This window comes from Schistocerca americana, chromosome 11, assembly GCF_021461395.2.
Source record: "Schistocerca americana isolate TAMUIC-IGC-003095 chromosome 11, iqSchAmer2.1, whole genome shotgun sequence".
In the NCBI taxonomy this organism is placed as follows: Eukaryota; Metazoa; Arthropoda; class Insecta; order Orthoptera; family Acrididae; genus Schistocerca; species Schistocerca americana.
The window spans coordinates 26,322,453-26,343,897 of record NC_060129.1 but is presented as its reverse complement, the minus strand read 5'-3'; the positions used below and the strand labels follow the sequence as shown (position 1 = coordinate 26,343,897).

The following is a 21,445-nucleotide window of genomic DNA, read 5'->3' as shown; positions in this document are numbered from 1 at the left end:
CATCCAATTCAAAAAGATCTTCTAAGTCCTTAGGGATTTCTGACAGAATTACCGTGTCGTCAGCAATTTTATGTCTCTCCCTGAATTTCAATTCATTTTAAAAATTTGTTCTTCACTTCCTTTACAGCTTTGTCAAATGAGCTGATCGAACAATACGGAGTATGGGGTGCAGCCCTGTCTCACTTCGCTACTGGATCCCATTTTTGCCTTTCGACTCCTGTAGGTGAAGTCTGTTGTCTGTACGATTGTAGGTAAATTTTTGCTCCCTCACCCAATTGAGCTGTCGTGTCATTGTACGAAAGTGAATCGAATGTAAACTGCAATTTTTGTTTACGCACTTTAGTATCTGCAGAAGACGTGGCAACAGTGCTACTCGACACCGTCGATGTGCGTACTGTGCGTGCTTTACGGACTGACGGCGACTCTGTAATGACCGGGGAACAGGACCCCACGTGTGAAACAAACTAGCCTGGCGAATATAACTACGAGAAGTCCGGCGCCACGTAAATATGCGTACGGCAGTATACTCGGTACGAGGCTAGCGTGTGCAGCTGCCGACTGAGCACGCGACAACTCTCGGCGCGAAATTCGGGGCTAGGTCCGAGGCGATCGAACTTTGTGGGGACAGTGGCCTGCTGTGCTTATTGCCACTCTGAAATAAACATTTTGGCCAGTGGGTTTGCGTTTCTGAACTACTCCACTGTTCTATGCTGCCAGCTCGTCTACCTCCACCGTGACATCTGCTGGGGGGGGGGGGGGGGGGGGGGGGGGGGAGATGCTCAGTTCACGTTTTTTAAATGCAGAGCAGTTCAATCTCTGCTCATTGTTGCTTTCATTTCCAGTTATTGTTTCCTACAGCAAGAATATTGCTGTACCATTCCTTTAGTCAGAATCACAGTGTCAGAACAAAAGGTACAGTTGCTCAAATTGCTACCGAGATCAGCACAGTTAAACTCCATCCGAACAGGGCTCGGAAGAGCCGACTGTACTGACTGACAGCTGTGCTGTCCTCAGCCCGTATAGGCAGCATCGGATGCGGATACAGAGGGGCATCTCGTCAGCACACCGCTCTGTGCCGTTGGCAGTTTTCGTGACTGGAGTCACTACTTTTCTGTCGAGTAGCACCTCAGTTTGCCTCACGAGGGCCGAGTGCTTGCCCCTCGTCAATAGCACTCGCCAGACCGGACGGTCACCTGTCAGCGTGCTAGCAGAATCTGACAGCGTTTGACATCGGTGTTACCACTGTGGCGAGGCCATCGGCACTGAAGTTGGCCTAAGGTATAGTAGTGCTCGGGCAATCGTTACTGACGACCCCAGACTCTGAAAAAGTCTGCAAGATGGGTGCGTCGCCTTCTCACCACAGAGCACAAATTTCATCATCTCGTGGTGTGCAAATGGCTACTGACACATTACCAAACTGAAGGGGAACATTTTTTGCATTTTATTGTGACGTACAGTGATACGTGGGTCAACTGTTACAACCCGGGATCGAGAAAAGCAGAATGGAATGGTGCAAAGAAGACAAATCTGTACTCGCCAAAGCCTTCCGCAGGGAAGGTTCTTGTGACAGCGTTTTTTTGATTTTAGATGAGTTCTTCTCATCGTTTTTCTCCAAGAATGTTACAGTGTGAATGGTGCATACTGCTGCCAACTTTTGGACCAAACAAAACTTGCACTACCACCAAAAAAGGTGCACATTTCCAGCTGGGGACGTGATCGTGCTTCACAGCAGTGCTCGGCCCCACACAGCTGCTTCAACTCGACAAAAATTAAAGCAGTAATTGTTCTCGACCACACTACAGTATCCTTCCTAGTGTCCGGTGTCGTCAGCGTGCGATGCTCATTTGTCGGATCACTAAAGGAACCAGTCAGAGGAAGCAGATTTGATGACAGTGGCGCTGTCGAAGAGTTTGTGAACAACTTGTTGCTGTCACAGCAACATTCTTTTTATGAAAATGGGATCAAGAAAGTGCCTGTCTGCTGGGGAAAATGTGTTTCTCACTCAGAAGACTATATAGAGTAATTATTTTGTGTAAATGAATTTTTGTGAATCTTGAATAAAGTTGATTCACATTCATTTCACAGCTGTAGGAATCCTCAGTGCAGCTGGCTGAGGTGCAGTTTCGTTGTAGGTGAGAAGTACTTGTCCTTTCTGAAAGATTTCAACTTGTAACTTTTGTATTATCATGTGTACATTGTAGTGCTTTTCCTGAGAAGAGGTTAATCTTTTCATGTAAATTTCTATAGTTTCTATAGTTCCATTATTTTGGAGTTCCAAACAAATTGTTATGGCTTACATGTGCCCAAGACAGAGATCAATTGATGAGGCTCTGTGTATGAAGTTCCTGGGCAACCATTAGGGATAAACCAACTAAGGTGTCACCAGCACACGTATAAGTTAAGCAAAAAGCTAGGTGCCCGCCTTGCACTCAGGAATCTGTCTCACTCTGTTGAGTGTATGAGCTTCCTCTCAGTACTGACCTGGGGCAGTTCGGCTAAGGTCAAAAAGTATTTATTCCACAGAAGCATGCAGTAAGAATTGCATAAAGTTGATAACAAAACATCTTGTGGACCATGTGGTTGTGTAGTGTGGACGCTATAGATGTAGTTTGGTTTGCTTCACCTCACTTATGTCAGCACATTTCATTTGCTTAGTATTTCCATTTCTGTTTCAGATTAATGGTACCTTCCATTTTTCATTTGTAATGTAATCCCAGAACGTTAGTGATTGAGTGGGTGCTGCTTTTGTGTGAATTATATCTGCTCATTTACTTTGGTGTTCAAGTTGGGGAATGATGTCAGTAATGATGTCATTGTCTACAAAGTAGTAAATATCTTCTGCTTTCGTAGGTCATTGCAGATCTGCTGGCGGTGCATAAATTATGTGATCGTGCTGAAGGAGAAGGAGAACAGCAGCAGCAGCAGCAGCAACAACAACAACAACAACAACAACAACAACAAGTTGAAGGTGATGGATTGATAGCGTGTAGATTCTGCGATCGTACCAAAGAAGAAGAACGAGAAATGATTGCTGGATTGCTAGCAGAAGCTGACAGTGTAAGTATTCCTGTGACTTTTGTGTCATGTGAATAGTTCTGTTGGCTGAGTTTTTTTGTTATGAAAGTCATTTGGATGTGTGAAGAAAAGGGAAATTCACACAGCTATTTATAAAATCCGAGCAGAGAGAAATATTTTGCTGTTGTGTTTTTGAGCTTCTGTATATAACTACGTCTGCAATTAAATTTATCAGGAGGAAATCTGTAGTTGTAGGCAGTATCTTGAAATTCTCAGCACCTTAAAAGGACCACTTTTCACTGTGACTTTGCCGTGGTATGACATGCTGTGTGTGTGGTTGTTTAGTGTGAGCATTGTATTTCGTGTGTGTGTGTGTGTGTGTGTGTGTGTGTGTGTGTGTGTGTGTGTCCTCTTCAATTGCAGGTTCTTTCCAGAGAGAGAATATTTATTAGAGGCATCCAGAGAATGTGGCAAATACTATAGTTGCATAGGATATCAGGTCTTGATTAGCTGTTTATCACATTGCTGTATTATTAACCAGAGATGTCCTTTCTACTCTGCATTAATGGATACCCAGACTCAGTAATCCATAAACTATATTTTGCAGTAATGAAACATATATTTATATTTACATATCTCTTATAACTTTTCTTTCTTATTTTAAACAAGCTTCATGTCTTCAAAGAACTTAACATTTTTATCAGTAAATTTTTAACACGAACAAGACGTATCCTTTAATTTTTTAAAAATATTGTTAATTTACTTTTCTTGTATACCCTTGACAATGTAGGCTGGTTAAACTTACAAATACATTATTCAAACAGTGTATTTTATTTTCACACTGACTCAATAAAACATTTATTTTTGCTTTCATTGTAGTATAAATTACTATTAGACAGTGTTGCTGTCTCATGGAAACTTAGATAATATGAGAAACAACCTTCCAGTGTGGTATTAGCTGGAACTATTTGTTGCGGATATTAAATTCAGACAGTTTTTCTTTGTTCTACAACTGCAATGTTTGAATAATTATCACTGCAAACGGAAACAAAGCAATGGTAGCTTCTCTTGCTCACTGGCTGTCGTACAAATGTGACGTTCTGCCTGGTGCACCAATGGTCTACTCGCAGTGAAGTATACGAAACCACATTCCTCCGATCCCTGCTCGATGGATACAAAACATAAAGAAATTAAACTTTTGTAATTCTTTTGTAAATCACATGGGAAAAGGCATTACATATGCATTATAAAGAAATATTTGCCCTACAGTACTCGGATGTCAATGGTAGCAATGTGATTGAAAATACTGACAGACCACAATTAACAGTAGAGACGTAATTATCTGAATACAAAGCTTAACAATGTAAGGAAAAGACAGATTGCTACTTACCACAAAGATGAGACATTAAGTTGCAGACAGGCTCAGTTAAGACACTCAGATGTTAGCTTTTGGCCACAGCCTTCGTCAGAGGAAGAAAGAGAAAAATACGCCATTCATTCGCACAAGAAAGCAAACCTCATGTAGACATGACCGTATACTCTGGCATCTGGTCTGAGCTGCAGAAGTTGGCAGTCACGTGTGCGTGTGATGTGCTTGCTTGTGCGAATTAATGGTTTGTTTTTCTCTTTCTTTCTCTGACGAAGGCTGCGGCCAAAAGCTAACGTCTGCAACTTAATGTCTCATCTTTGTGGTAAGTAGCAATCTCTTTTTTCCTTACTTTGTTGATATTAGAACATGGAGTTTCAATTGTTTGATTTTGCTGAATGACTTTTTTTTCCCATCCCACAACCCAGTCGAGTTAGGTGGCACACTGGACTTGCATTCGGGAGGACAATTGTTCAATCCCGCATCTGGCCTGATTTAGGTTTTTTGTGATTTCCCTAAATTGCTCCAGGCAAATGCCGCGATGGTTGCTTTAAAAGTGCACAGCCAACTTCCTCCCCTGTCCTTCCCTAATCTGATGAGATCGATGACTTTGCTGTTTTGTCTCCTCCCCCAACACAACCCACAACCTTATGATGTTTTCCTTTATTAGTATACTCGGTAGCATTACTCTTTTCAGTGTCCCTTCTTTCTTCTCTTTCCTGTATTTATTCGTCAACTTCCAAACCGCATCAACTTCAGAGTCACACTGTATTGGTAATCGTCTATGCACAACACACAGCGCAGATTGTTGACGCAGCATCTGATGCCCCAAATTCTTCTGTCCAATAATTATATTTATTCTTATTGGTCCCACTTCATTCCTGATCCCCACATACTTAAGTGTTTTATTTTCCACGCCTGCCCGTAGCTCATGAGCTTGTGACCCTTGATCTAACCCATCCCCCTTCCCTATCTTTCTTTCCTCATAGCAACACACACATATTATCATATTTGTCCTTTCCTTTTCTGCCCCATTTCTGTACATTTTTAATGTATTTGTGTGTACTTTACACAGTTTCATTCCGTTTTGTGCATTTATGTGCATTTTGACAGATTTGTGTGTATTTTTACATATCTGTGCATATTGTTGCATATCTGCTCGTGTTTTTACTTGTCTTTATGTATTTTTTGTGCGCCTTTTCTATTATTGGAGTCCCCTCGCAACACTCACACCTAATTTTGCTAATTTCTGCATCATACCCATTTCCCTTACACTGTCCCTGCCGTAATGGAGCACTGCTGCACATTTCTACACCAATTCGGAAAAGTACCCCTTTCCTTGGATAAAACCCAGTCCCATATCCTATTCCTTAAATGCTGCCTAAACTGTCGAATCCTCCCCAGAGGCCTAACTGTAAAGGTTCATTTCTCTGGATCCCACCCCTCCTTCCCCAGTGACCTTCATCTTTCCAGATTCTGCCAGTCCCTGGCCTTCACAAACCTGGTGCTGCAAAAACACATCTCCATGGCACAGGCATCCCAGAACCACAACCGAGCGAGGTGGCACAGTGGTTAGCACACTGGACTCGCATTCGGGAGGACGACGGTTCAATCCCGTCTCCGGCCATCCTGATTTAGGTTTTCCGTGATTTCCCTAAATCGCTTCAGGCAAATGCCGGGATGGTTCCTTTGAAAGGGCACTGCCGATTTCCTTCCCCATCCTTCACTCACCCGAGCTTGCGCTCCGTCTCTAATGACCTCGTTGTCGACGGGACGTTAAACACTAATATCCTCCTCCTCCTCCAGAACCACATCTTCTCCCTCTGCAAGATACTGCTACTGTGCAATCCCTGCTACATACATCACATCTCTGAAATTGAGTCTCTTGCTCTCCAGCACTTGGAGGACCATTCCAGACACCACCTCCATAAGTTATTTAACCTGCTGGCATCCTACTGCCGCCTCCTGGTCCCCAAAATCCATGAACTCAACAGTGCTGGACACCTCATTGTGGCTGGTTATTGCCCCCCACTGGAAGAATTCTGGCCCTCATAGACAGTCACCTCCAACCAATTCCTGTAATCTTGTCTCCAGTGTCAAAGATAACAACCACTTCCTTCACTGACTCTCTACCATCCCCACCCCTTTACTTCCTGGATCCCTACTCATCACTGTTGATGCCACTTCTCTATACAGAGGGAGCCCTTATGCCCATGGTCTTCCCACTATTGGACACTACCTTCCCCAATGTCCTTCAGACTCCAGACACACTACCTCATTCATCATACACCTTACCAACTCCTTGGAAGGGAAGGTGTGCAAACAAACCTTGGCACAGCCATTTGGACCTGCATGGCACTCTCCAATACCAACCTGTTCATGGGCCATCTAGAGGAGGCCTCCCAAATTGGCAAACCCCTAGTCTGGTTCTGGTTCATTGATGATATCTTCATGATCTGGACTCCGGGCCAAGACACTCTACCTTCATTCCCTCACAACCTCAACTACTTCTCTCCCATTCACTTCACCTGGTCCTCCTCAAACCAGTGTGCCACCTTTCTGGATGTTGACCCCCTTCTCTCTGAATTCTCCATCCACACCTCTGTTACATTAAACTCACCGATAAGCAACACTACCTGGATTTCGACAGCTGTCATTCTTTTCATCCAAAATCCCTCCCCTGCACCCCGGTCACCCGGGAACAGCATATCAGCAGTGATGAGAATTCCCTGACCCAGTGTACTGAGGGTCTCGAGGCCCCAGATGAGCACTATCCCCCAAATGTAGTCTGCAAACAAATCTCCTGTGAAACTTCCTGGCAGATTTAAACTGTGTGCCGGACCGAGACTCGAACTTGGGACCTTTGCCTTTCGCGGGCAAGTGCTCTACCGACTGAGCTACCCAAGCACGACCTACGCCACGTCCTCACAGCTTTACTTTTGCCAGTACCTCGTCTCCTACCTTCCAAACCTTACAGAAGCTCTCCTGCGAACCTTGCAGAACTATCACTCCTGAAAGAAAGGATGTCTCTAGAATGCACTCCGCTGTAGAGTGAAAATTTTCATTCTAGAAACATCCCCCTGGCTGTGGCTAAGCTATGTTTCCGCAATATCCTTTCTTTCAGAAGTGCTAGTTCTGCAAGGTTCACAGGAGAGCTTCTGTAAAGTTTGGAAGGTAGGAGACGAGGTAGTGGCAGAAGTAAAGCTGTGAGTACCGGGCATGAGTCGTGCTTCGGTAGCTCAGATGGTAGAGCACTTGCCTGCGAAAGGCAAAGGTCCCGAGTTCGAGTCTCGGTCGGGCACACAGTTTTAATCTGCCAGGAAGTTTCATATCAGCGCACATTCCGCTGTAGAGTGAAAAGTTCATTCTAAATCTCCTGTGCCTTTTTCTCTCTCATTGCCAATTCTCCCACCAGCCCAAGAACCAGCTGCAACGGAGTACCCCCTTCATCGCCGTGTACTGAAGCAACTGAACCACATCTTTCACAAGGGCTCTGATTACCTGTCATTGTGTCGTTAAATGAGGGGCATCATACCCAAGATATTTCCCACACCTCCTAAAGTGGTGTTCTGTAGCCCACCCAGCCCTGTCACAGGCCTCTCGTACACCACCATAGGGTGGCCACCTCTGAAAGCTATTCTGCTGCAATCGTTGCATAACTTTATATATTGGTATGACTACCAACTAGCTACCCTCCAGGATGAACGGCTGATGCCAAACTGTGGCTGAGAGCAAAGTAGACCACCCTGTGCCACAACGTGCAGCTGAACACAACATGCCACATTTCAGTGGCTGCTTCACTACCCGAGCCATCTGGATCCTCCCCTCCACCACCAGATTTTCTGAACAGTGGGAGTTACCCCTACAACACATCCTGCACTCCCCCCCAGGGGTCCAGAACTCTTTTGTGGATACGTGCGTAGCGAGCACGGGACCCCGAGCTAATGTGGCCCTCCTTCCTTTCTGGACTGCATACCTTCGTTTTCCGCATCCTTCCCCATCCCCCATCTTCGCCCCCCTTCCCCCCCTCTCACCTGTGGCTCTTTCCTTCCCCTTCTCCCCCTCTGGGAGTGTGGTTTATGCCTACATCCAGAGACGGACGCTCTCAAATGTAACGCATTCTTCGCCTTCTCTGCTTGTATGTCTTCTCTTTTCCTTACCTCTTCTCTTTACCCTTTTCTCCGCTGCGGCGTTCGAGACCTCTCTTCTTTCTTTTCCCTTTCTTTGTTTTTCCCTTTCTCTTTCTTCCTCTCTGTGCGTGTCTGAAGGCCGACCCACGCATTTTCGTGCGTAGCCGGTGACGGGGTAACGCGTAATTCCCCACCCCCGGTAGACAGGTAGGACACGTACGTACCCCCTGGTAACACCGAGGCCCAGGGAGGGGTGATTACCCGAGCTGATACCTTCCGAAAGTGCCGATTGGTCCCTCCGTCCGTTTGTCGGGAGGTGTGACCTGAGGTGTGAACAATCACCTAAGGCGGGAGTGCCCTCAGAAAGGGCCCCCACAAGGGAGGAGCGCGCCATCGGATACGCCGGTAATCGTGGGGGATTCTTCCGCAATGGTTTCCTCACCTTCCACTATGTCCGCTCACAAACGTAAGTTCACTGAGTCTCAGTCACAGACAGTTCTTCCATCGTTGCCACAGTTCCTTGTTGTTTCTCGGTCTGACGAAGGTCACGACTTCTCCACGGTCAACCCTTTCATTATTCAGAAAGGTGTCGACGCAATTGCAGGTCCTGTAAAGTCTTGTTCCAGATTACGGAATGGCACCTTGTTGTTAGAAACAGTCAGTGCCCTCCAGACACAAAAATTGCTGCGTACTTCACTTCTCCACACCTTCCCTGTCCGGGTGGAACCGCACCATACTTTAAATTCCTCACGTGGAGCCGTTTATACACGCTCCCTCGATAGATTGTCTGACGACGAAATTCAGCACTACCTGTCTGACCAGGGCGTAACGGCTGATCATAAAGTTATGAAAATGGTTGACACGAACATCATTCCAACCTGCACTGTCTTCTTGACATTTGACAAAGTTCAACTCCCATCGAAAATCAAAGCAGGCTATGAGATAATTTCCGTTCGCCCTTATGCCCCAAACCCTACGCGTTGCTATCGGTGTCAACGGTTCAATCACACCAGCGAGTCCTGTTACAATCCGGCCAAATGTGTTACTTGTGGCAAGGATGCCCATGAGGGTGCTTGTCCACCTCCATCCCCTCGTTGTATCAACTGTATGGGTGACCACGCTGCTTCCTCTCGAGATTGCCCCATTTTTAAAGACGAAAAGTGTATCCAGGAAATCAGAGTGAAGGAAAAGGTGTCGACCTGTGCTGCTCGAAAATTATTCGCCAGTCAACAGCCCACCGTGCCTCAGACAGGAAAATACAGCACTGTCCTTGCGTCTCCTCGGCCAACAAAGGAGGCGGCCACGCAGACTTGTGACCTCACCTTTAGTGCCACGGTCATCAGATCGGCCAGTGCAAAGATCGCCCGTTCAACCTCCCCACTTTCGCCTGCCCACTCTATGACTCACCCGTCATCGGGTTCTGCTAAATCTCGAGCCCAAAAGTGAGAAACCAAGACTTCGAAAAAAGAGCATACTTGTGAAGATTTTTTATGTACCCCAACTTCACAACCATCGGTTCCTCCTTCATCTAAACATCATATTTCCAAGAAGGCTAAAAAGAAACCCAGTTCCTCTCCTTCTCTGCCAAGGCGCGTCTCATCTACAGCACCACCTGGCGGAAATCGCCCTCGGCCGTCTTCTGTGTCGCCAAGGCGCACTCCTGGCAGCCGATCAACTGGCTGATCGCTGGTGGCAGGAGCTGCTCCTGACCAACCCATGGATCAGGATCTTCTGCCTTCGGCTGAATGCCATTCCATGCTGTCTGTCGCAAGCTCTGAGCAGTCGTTGAGTTGACAGCAACCTTGGTCACATTCCTCCATTTTCTGTTCACCCTATGTCCATTATCCACTGGAATATCCGCGGCATTCGAGCCAACCGGGATGAATTGTCGGTCCTCTTACGATCCTACTCGCCGGTCATCTTTTGTCTTCAGGAAACAAAGCTGCATCCCCATGACCACTTTGTTCTCCCCCATTTTCAGTCCGTCCGATTTGATCTCCCCTCTGTTGAAGGCGCTCCAGCCCATGGAGGACTCGTGATTCTTCTCTATGGTACTCTCCATTATCACCTAATCCACTTAAACACTTCCTTCCAAGCTGTCGCTGTCTGTCTTTCCCTTCCTGGATATACCTTTTCTCTTTGTACTGCATACATTCCATCGTCCACACCAATGGCACGAGCTGATCTCCTTCATCTTCTTGGTCAGCTTCCATCCCTCTATTTGCTGGTTAGGGACTTCAATTCCCACCACACGCTTTGGGGATCTCCACATCCTTGTCCACGTGGATCACTATTGCTAGACGTCTTCCACCAAGCGGATCTAGTTTGCCTCAACGCTGGGGTCCCAACATTTTTGTCTGCCTCCACGACAAATTTCTCTCATTTGGACCTTTCGGTCGGTACTGTTCCGCTATCTCGCGCTTCGAATGGTTCGCCCTTGATGATACACACTCGAGTGATCACTTTCCATGTGTCCTTAGACTGCAGCCTCAACTGCCCTATATGGGCCCGCGACGCTGGAAGTTTGCCCAAGCCGATTGGACACTTTTTTCCTCTCTAGCGACATTCGATAACCGTCACTTTCGTAGCGTCGACGATGAGGTCACACATATTACCGACGTTATTCTTACAGCTGCGGAACGTTCAATACCACGCACCTCCGAATTGCCCCGACGCCCCCCAGTTCCTTGGTGGAACGAGGCATGCCGTGACGCAATACGTGAGCGGCGACGTGCTCTTCGCGTTTTCCGCCACCATCCTACTTTGGCCAACTGTATCCGCTATAAGCAGTTCCATGCGCGATGCCGTCTCGTCATCCGCGATAGCAAGAAGGCAAGTTGGAAATTCTTTATTAGCTCTGTGGTGTCACCGCCAGACACCACACTTGCTAGGTGGTAGCCTTTAAATCGGCCGCGGTCCGTTAGTATACGTCGCCACTGTCAGTGATTGCAGACCGAGCGCCGCCACATGGCAGGTCTAGAGAGACTTCCTAGCACTCGCCCCAGTTGTACAGCCGACTTTGCTAGCGATGGTTCACTGACAAATTACACTCTCATTTGCCGAGACGATAGTTAGCATAGCCTTCAGCTACGTCATTCGCTATGACCTAGCAAGGTGCCATTATCATTTGGTATTTATCTTGTGATGCATGTACCGTCAGACCGATGTTCACCAGTTATGGATAAAAGTTAAGTATTCCAACAGCTACGTACTTTATTTGCTAGACTCAATTCCCTTACCTGTTCCAGACCTCACGCCAGCCTGCGTGAGCTTAAACGCGTGCCTTTCGGCTTCCTCTCCTAGTGGCTTGGCTGTCTTGTCAAGTCACAACAAGCTCATTTAACACCTTCACTCCCTCCTCGGAAGTTTGGAGTCGGATTCGACGGTTATCAGGAGCACCTAGTTTCTCTCCAGTCTCCAGTCTCTGGGCTCACTGTCGCGGGTGATACGTTAGTGGACCCCGTTGCAGTTTCTGACTCCTTGGGTAAACACTTTGCTGAGATTTCAAGTTCTTCAAATTACCCGCCAGCATTTCTCCTGAAGAAACGTGCAGCGGAAGTGCGACCTCTTGCTATCTCCTCTCAAAATCGCGAAAGCTACAATACTGTTTTCTCCATGCGGGAACTCCAACATGCACTCTCTTCTTCTCGCTCCTCCGCCCCAGGACTGGATGGTATCCACATCCAAATGTTGCTGCATTTATCAACACAGTCTGCGTTACCTCCTTCGCATTTATAATCTAATTTGGACCGACAGTACTTTTCCCAGACGATGGCGGGAAGCTATCGTCGTTCCTGTTCCGAAACCTGAAAAGGACAAACATCTCCCCTCTAGCTATCGCCCCATTTCTCTCACGAGTAGTGTATGTAAGGTTTTGGAGCGTATGGTGAATTGTCGTTTAGCTTGGTGGCTGGAGTCCCGCAGTCTTTTAACATCTACCTAAAGCAGTTTCCGAAAGCATCGTTCTGCAGTTGACCATCTTGTTTCTCTCTCCACTTATATCATGAACAATTTCTCCGGAAACGCCAAACAGTAGCAATATTTTTTGATCTGGAGAGAGCATACGATACCTGTTGGAGGACAGGCATCCTCTGCACACTGTTCTCTTGGGGCTTTCGAGGCCGGCTGCCCCTTTTTCTTCGCGAATTTATGGCAGGGCGCACATTTAGGGTGCGGGTGAACACTACTCTCTCCCGTACTTTCTCCCAAGAAAACGGGGTACCCCAGGGCTCCGTGCTAAGTGTTGTACTGTTTGCTATTGCCATAAATCCAATTATGGATTGTCTCCTTCCTGACATCTCGGGCTCCCTCTTTGTGGACGATTTTGTGATCTACTACAGCTCTCAACGGACCAGCCTTGTTGAACGACGTCTTCCAGGCTGTCTCAATCGCCTCCACTCTTGGAGTATCGAAACAGGCTTCCGCTTTTCTCTCAGTAAGACTGTTTGTGTTAATTTTTGGCGTCGTACAGAATTTCTTCCACCCTCCTTACATCTAGGAACTGTCAACCTTCCGTTTTCGGACGTCGCAAAATTCTTGGGTCTTATGTTTGACAGAAAATTGTGTTGGTCCTCCCACATTTCGTATCTTTTGGCTCGCTGTCTGCGATCCCTCAACACCCTCCGTGTCCTGAATGGTACCTCCTGGGGAGCGGACCGAGTGGTCCTTCTCTGCCTCTATCGCGCCTTAGTGCACTCGAAATTGGACTATGGAAGCATAGTTTACTCGTCTCCTCGGCCGTCTATTCTTCGTCGTCTCGACTCTATCCACCACCGTGGATTGCGTTTAGTGTCTGGATCTTTTTACACCAGCCCTGTGGAAAGCCTTTATGCTGAGACTGCTGAACCTCCGCTATCCAATCGGCGAGCAGTCCTTCTGAGTCGTTATGCTAGCCATCTGTCTTCCATGCCTGCTAATCCAGCCCATGACATTTTTTTCGATGCCTCCTTTGATGTAGGGTATGCAGGCCGCCCCTCCTCCCTACTACCACCGGGAGTCCACTTCCGTCAACTGCTCCATTCTCTTTCCTTCCGTTTTCCTAAAACCTTCTTGACAACTTGGGGTACAGCACTGCCTTGGCTCCATCCCCGGATCTGCCTGCTCCGTGACCTTTGTCAATTTCCCAGGATGGTACCCCTTCACTTGTTTATCGTCAGGCATTTGCTGCTCTATGTGCACAAATGAAGGAAGCCACATTTATTTACACTGATGGCTTGAAAACATCATTAGGTGTAGGGAGTGCCTATATTGTTGACGACACCCTAAATCAATTTCGGCTTCCCGACCAGTGTTCGGTTGATACTGCGGAGCTTTACACTGTTCTCCAGGCTGTCCACTACATCCGCCGCAATCAGCGGATACAGTATGTTATCTGCTCAGATTCTCTCAGCTCTCTCCTCAGTCTCCAAGCTCTTTACCATGTGCACCCTCTGGTCCACTGGATTCAGGACTGTCTGCGCTTGCTCCACCTGGGGGGCGTCTCGGTGGCGTTCCTCTGGCTCCCGGGACACGTTGGTATCTGTGGAAATGAGGCGGCCGATATTGCGGCCAAGGCTGCAGTCTCTCTTCTTCGGCCAGCTATTCAATCGATTCCCTTCGCCGATCTACGGAGCGTTCTATGTCGACGTGTTGTTCATTTATGGCACACGCATTGGTCGACACTTACCCATAATAAATTGCGGGACGTGAAAGCTCTTCCTTGTGCTTGGACCTCTTCCTCCCGAACGCGTCGTCGGGAGGAGATAATTTTAACTTGACTCCGGATAGGGCACTGTCTTTTTAGCCATCGACATCTTTTAAGCGGCGATCCTCCCCCGCTTTGTCCCCACTGCTCTCAGCTGAGGATGGTAAGACACCTTTTAATTGAGTGCCCCTATTTTAATTCGTTTCGCTCCCGTCTACAGCTTTCGCCTGATATATCGTCGATTTTAGCAGATGACACGCGCTCAGCCGATCGCGTTCTCTAGTTCATTAGTGCCAGTGAGTTTCGTTCCCATTGCTGCTGGTTTCCATTTTCGTTTTTTACTGTTTCCTAAGTCACGGACCAGGCGCTAATGACCATAGCAGTTTAAAAAAAAAATCCTGCACTTCTGTAATTATCTTAGCCTCAACCTGTCGTGACATACTGTCCTTACATCCTCCACCCAACGGTTCCCACCCCCTCTGTCGTATCACTTTGCCCCTATTCTGTCTCCTGCCCTCTTTGTGTGCTGCCATCTCCCAACGAACCTGCCCATCTTTCCCCGCTAGTCTCCTTTTTCGCTGCCCCCCTCTCCCCTCCCCCTCCCCTCTCCCCCTCCCCTCTCCCTCTCTCCCTCTCCCCCTCTCCCCCTCCCCTCTCCCTCTCCCCCTCTCCCCCTCTCCCCCTCTCCCCCTCCCCTCTCCCCCTCCCCTCTCCCCCTCTCCCCCTCCCCTCTCCCCGTCCACCTCCCCTCTCCCCCTCCCCTCTCCCCTATCTATCCCTGCTCCACAGCCTCTCGACACTGCACCTGTTGGCATTCTAGTCGCTGCACTGCCAGACTGTACTCCCCTCCATCCCCCTAACACCTCACACTACCACTACCGCCACCAATTGTACACTACTGTCGGTTCCCCTTCCTTGCCCCCCTCCAGAGTAGTGCTTCCATTGCCTGTGACTGTTACATTCTGGCCCAATCTGCCAGAGTTGGCAGTCGTCTGTGTGTGAGGTGTGCTTGCTTGTGCAAATGAATGGTGTGTGTTTCTCCATCTTTTTCTGACAAAGACTGTGGCTGAAAGCTAATGTTTAAGTGTCTTTTAATTGTGCATGTCTGCATTTTAATGTGTCATCTTAACAGTAAGTAGCAAACTATTATTTAGTCACATTGTTGATATTTCAACCTGGGTTTTCCATTGTTTGTTTTTGAGTGCAAAATTTCTTAGTTTTTGAGTCTCCCAGCTTGGATTATGTGGGGTTTGACATCTAAGTATTTTTTGGAGTTTAGTGTTCCCATAATCTATCAGAGTGTCTCAGGAAGTGAGCAAAACCAGGTGGTGCTCACTTATTACATCATTAAGATGCACAACCTGGTTGCTTGGTTTAGGATGATAAATGAGGTAACTCAGTTAAGAAAAGGTACTAAAAATTAGTGGCATGACATTTGTACCTGGGTTGCCTTCTCTTGGCTGCTAATCTGCTGAAAGATTGTTCTGCATATCAGGTCTAATTTCACTAGCTAAATAAGATAAGCTCTTTTAAAAATATTTGTGCTGTATTTTCAAATAGAAAAAAATCACAAAAGAGCTGCCTCCAAGGCTGTACCAAATGACAAGTACACATTCCCTGTATGCAGTTCATGGCACAAAAGTTAATGTTTATTTATCCCTTTGCTTTTCAGTTTATTTATATGAACACACACACACACACACACACACACACACACACACACTGAAAATCAGTATCCACATTGCACTGATGACCTCCTGCTTAGAGATTATGACAAAGTCAGGTTTCTGTCAGGTAAATGTTTGTGCAGTATTCAATGGTTAATTATGCTTGCCAAAGTATTACACAGTTTCTCACATCCAGCTTGGAATAGAGCTATGCTGAACACCACAATACACAGAACCTATTTTGTGAAAGGACCACTTGATTGGGTTGCCAGACTTTCTAAAATAAGAAAAGGAAGAGTGACAACGTGTTTTTTCTTTATAACAATATTTTCAAAGTATATGAATATAATAGAGGGAAACATTCCACATGGAAAAAATATATCTAAAAACAAAGATGATATAACTTACCAAACGAAAGCATTGGTATGTCGATAGACACACAAATAAACGCAAATAGACACACAAAATTCTAGCTTTCGCAACCCACGGTTGCTTCATCAGGAAAGAGGGAAGGAGAGGGAAAGACGAAAGGGTGTGGATTTTAAGGGAGAGGGTAAGGAGTCATTCCAATCCTGGGAGCGGAAAGACTTACCTTAGGAGGAAAAAGGGAAAGATATACACTCGCGCACGTGCTCGCACACACACACACACACACACACACACACACACACACACACACACACACACACGTCCATCCGCACGTATACAGACACAAGCAGACATTTGTAAAGGCAAAGAGTTCAGGCACAATGGATTCGAGAGGATGACGGTTCAATCCCGCATCTGGCCATCCCGATTTAGGTTTTCTGCGATTTCCCTAAATCGCTCCAGGCAAATGCCGGGATGGTTCCCTCGTAAGGGCACGGCCGACGTCCTTCTCTGTCCTTCCTTAATCCGACGAGACCGATGACCTCGCTGTCTGGTCTCCTCCCCCAAACAATCCCAAGCCGACCCCACAAGTACACTCAGTCTTCTCACTTCTCTCCTCTTCCATTACCCTTCCTCCCCCCATCCTCAGTCTAACCTCCTGACTGCACCTAGCTGCCCTACCCTCTCCCTACCTCATCCCTGTATGTTTCCACAAGCAGCACTTTACCATCCCCCACCACTACTCTGGTATCCCTCCCCTCCCTGCCCTAGCCTTCTCCTTACCCCCACCACCCAGTTGCTTCTCCCATCAGCCGCTACTGCACGCAGTCAGAGCCAGAGATTGTGGTGTGTTTTGTCTATCCTGATGAAGGCCAGTTCGATCGAAAGCATTGTTTGACAGTCGTTCTGTTGTGCCTACCTGCGTCTCAATATCTCTGCTGTATTGTGATTAGCTACTATCCTTTTCATCATATTCTATCTTGGATTTTTGATTGTTTGAAAATAAAACTTTAGCTGCAAAAAAACAATATATCATTTACAACAACAAAACACAGTGCACTCACAAGCTTCTGCCAAAAGCAGAATGTGTCAAAAGCCTTAGGACGAAGACTGTGCGAAACTGTGACAGCAGACTGCTTTTGATTAGTGTTATGTGACAATTGTTTACTTTTCTAACAGGTTGTGGGAAAAATATTGTGAATGGTGGTTTGTGAAGTGTTGTTTTCAAAGTAAATTTCCTTCTACGCGAGATTAATTATATTATGTATGAGAATGTGTGATGAGTTTCCAAATGCAGACCATTTGACTGCCATTCAAAACTTAACACTTTAAGGACCAGGCAAAAATATTTTGGCCCCAGAAGACAGGCCATTTATGCCAATATTTAAAATTTTACAGGAACATTTGTGTTTGATATATCGTAAAAGGTAACACGCGCTAAGAAAGACCGTGCCTCGGGGTTAGATTTTCATATTTATCGTAATTCTGTCATAAATGATGCAATAATGTTGGCAAAAGTTATAATTGAAAGTGAGAGATGAATTTTCGAGCAACTTTTCTGTGGAAAATTCTAAGCTTGATGGGACACGTATTTGGCCGTGTAACCCACGAAATTTTTGACGCACAGGAGTGAATTTATAACTGTACTTGTCAGAGATATTGAGCTCCTGTAATTTAATCTGTTGTCGTAAGATCCTGCCTATCCACACCCTCGGGAAAAAGACCAAAAATTTTTGATGATCAATATTATAAATGAAAGCTTAGCTTTTCTTAATATACATTAATATAAACCATTAACTTTTCCTGTTTTATATGTTTACGCTACTTAACAGTGATGTTGCTCGGCTGACTACATTACATGTCCTATGCTCTAAATATCTGCTGTCATTGTATGGCGAGATCACGTTTCGTGAGCTACGATTAGCTGATAAAAGTGCATTGCAATCTCAATTTCAGTGCTTCAGAAGCTGCTGTGCTGTGTTTGGCGTAATTCGTATTTACACTTGCATAATACAAAAATATTCAGTTTACATGTTGTCTTGTTCAAAGATGTTTCCAAAGTGCATTGTTTTTTGCTGGGTTGTGTTCCCTAAAGTTCTGGAAAGCTCTACACTGGAATATAAAATGTTCACCATTCGAAGGATTAATAAGTTTTACGGCTCCCGGGAAAAATGTATTGTCTCATAACAGAGGAAAAGCATTGTACTTCAGGTGGAGTACAGTGTATTTTCATCTGGGAAAAAGTGCATTTTCGTCGAGGAAAAATCTGGGAAAATTCCAGGAATTGTTTTTTTCTTGGCCATGTGTACGCCCTGATAAAGTGAAAGCCTCTTCTTAGCATCACAAAACACTAGTCATTTGCTCAAATGTGTATCAAAATGCCAATCTCTCAAAAAGACAATCTTTTGATCAAGAAATATTCAAAGTTTTGAGTGCTCCACTAAATCTTTGTAAGACACTACACTAAAACTTAGCTGAGGCAGTTGCATCTCACCTTACATACAATAGTAAAAGAAAGAGTCCTTGAAAAAATAGATTACATATATATATGAATGAAAAGGGATTGTTAAGAGACACTTGTGGTAATAGTAGTAATAATAGTAGTGGTGGTGGTGGTAGTAGTATCGCAATCCAGCTAGCAACTAGACATAAGCACAGAGCATCTGAGTGATGTAAATGACTTTTTCATTTTTGCTGCAGATCGGTGCTGACGTATTGCTGTCTGACACGCAGATCAAGAGGGAGCCACAGGACATAAAGGATCCAAAGGTAATCACCCAGTTTGGAAACAGTCCAAAATGAGTTTCGCCATATTGTTACATCACTAAATTGAGAGTCTCAGTATAGTTGGCTCCTCTACGAAGGGAGTGGGTTGTTGTTGTTGTTGCCGCCTTTGCCTTCAGTCTGGAGACTGGTTTGATGCAGTTCTCCATGCTGCTCTACTCTGTATAAACCTGCCCTGCTCTGCATAACTACTGCAACATACATCCATTTGAACATGCTTACTGTGGTCATGCTACGTTTCACTCTAAAATTTTTACACACACACACACACTTCCTTCCACTACCAAATTTATGATTTCTCTATTCTATCAACTAATCTCTTGTTTTAGTCAAGTTGTGCCACAAATTTCTATTTTTCCCCCACTGCAATTGAGTGCCTCCTCATTTGCTGCTAGATGAACACATCGTACCTTCAGCATTCTTCCATAGCACCACATTTCAGAAGCTTCTGTTCATCTCTTGCCTGAGCTGCTTATTGTCAGTTCCATTGTTCACAAATTCCTCATTTTCAGAAATACTTTCCACACTATGGCCGGTCTACATTTTGTATCCTCTACACTGTAGCCATTGCTGCCCAACTAGCAAAACTCATCTGCTTTCACTATGTCACTTCCTAATCTATTTACTTCAGCAGTGAGTGATTTGATTGTTCAATTGTGTGCCATTACTTACTTTGCATTTGTTATTGTTCACCTTATATATAAAGGGTGTTACGAAAAGGTACAGCCAAACTTTCAGGAAACATTCCTCACACACAAATAAAGGAAAGATGTTATGTGGACATGTGTCCGGAAACGCTTAATTTCCATGTTAGAGCTCATTTTAGTTTCGTCAGTTTGTACTGTACTACCTCGATTCACCGCCATGATTTCATACGGGATACTCTACCTGTGCTGCTAACATGTGGTTCGTGCACGATGGAGCTCCTGCACATTTCAGTCGAAGTGTTCTTACGCTTCTCAACAACAGATTCGGTGACCGATGGATCGGTAGAGGCGGACCAATTCTGTGGCCTCCACGCTCTCCTGACCTCAACCCTCTTGACTTTCATTTATGGGGGCATTTGAAAGCTCTTGTCTACGCAACCCCGGTACCAAATGTAGAGACTCTTCGTGCTCGTATTGTGGACGGCTGTGATACAATACGCCATTCTCCAGGGCTGCATCAGTGCATCAGGGACTCCGTGCGACGGAGGGTGGATGCATGTATCCTCGATAACGGAGAACATTTTGAACATTTCCTGTAACAAAGTGTTTGAAGTGACGCTGGTACGTTCTGTTGCTGCGTGTTTCCATTCCATGATTAATGTGATTTGAAGAGAAGCAATAAAATGAGCTCTAACATGGAAAGTAAGCGTTTCCGGACTCATGTCCACATAACATATTTTCTTTCTTTGTGTGTGAGGAATGTTTCCTGAAATTTTGGCCGTACCTTTTTGTAACACCCTGTATAAGCTCTTTTTGAGACATTGCTCCTTTTGTTTGACTGATCTTCCAATTTCTTCGGCACTTCTGACAAAACTACGTCATCCGCAGCAAACTGTGACATTTTAATTTTTCTTCCCTGAACTTTAATTACGTTTCCAGATTTCCTCCAGTTTTCCTTTACTGCCTACCCAGTCTGCAGACTGAGTATACACACTCCATTTTCATCTAATGTTTCCCTTCTGCGTCCTGCGACTCTTATAACTGTAATTTGGTTTGTGTATGTGTAGTAGATAACTTTTGGTCTCTGTATTTCTAGCCTACTACCTTCAGAGTGTCGAAGTGTGTATTGCAGTCAACACTGTCAAAAACTATTTGATTTTATAAATGCTGCAAACATATGTTTACCCTACTTCAACCTATCTTCACTTCTATACATTCCTTTCATCGTTCCCATGTGTTCATACTAGCTTACTGACTGAACTTTCGAAACTTAGATCTAACTATAATTAATTTTAAATGACATTATACAAAGGCTAATTTTTTTCAACTTCTGATTGGTTGCGAAATTGAAGCCACAGTGAAAATCTGATGAAGCTTTGTGCAGATACATTACACAGGCTCTTTAGTACATCTGTTGACCGTGTCACATTGAAGTTTTCAGTTCCGAGCACACAGTGAGCACATAAATGTGCTTAGAACAACAGTGTCTCCTGCCGAGGGGTTCCCCCTATTTCGAGCAGCCGTGTAACGTAACTTTCACACGTTTCCTTCTTTGTGACAGTGCTGGGCTGCACATTGCAAGTGGAACAAGGACACTCCTGCAGCGTTTTTGATGGGAAGAGTTTGATCGCCCTCTGTACAGCCCAACCCTGGCTCCCTCTTGATTATCATCTCTGTGCTGGCTGAGGGCAGCATTTTGCCTTCTATGATGAGGGTGTTGAAAAGTTGATACTAAGCTACAACAGATGCCTGAAGTTGAGGCAACAACTGTATAGAAAAATAGC

At 45.6% G+C, this 21,445-nt stretch overlaps 1 protein-coding gene across 1 annotated transcript in view; it reads left to right on the top strand.

Moving 5' to 3' along the window:
• Positions 1-21,445, top strand: part of LOC124553903 — a 137,131-nt gene that overhangs the window by 78,164 nt on the left and 37,522 nt on the right. The window contains exons 6-7 of the mRNA XM_047127916.1: positions 2,851-3,057; positions 18,931-18,999. Of these exons, the coding sequence (XP_046983872.1) occupies positions 2,851-3,057; positions 18,931-18,999 (276 nt within the window). The remainder of the gene's footprint in view (positions 1-2,850; positions 3,058-18,930; positions 19,000-21,445) is intronic.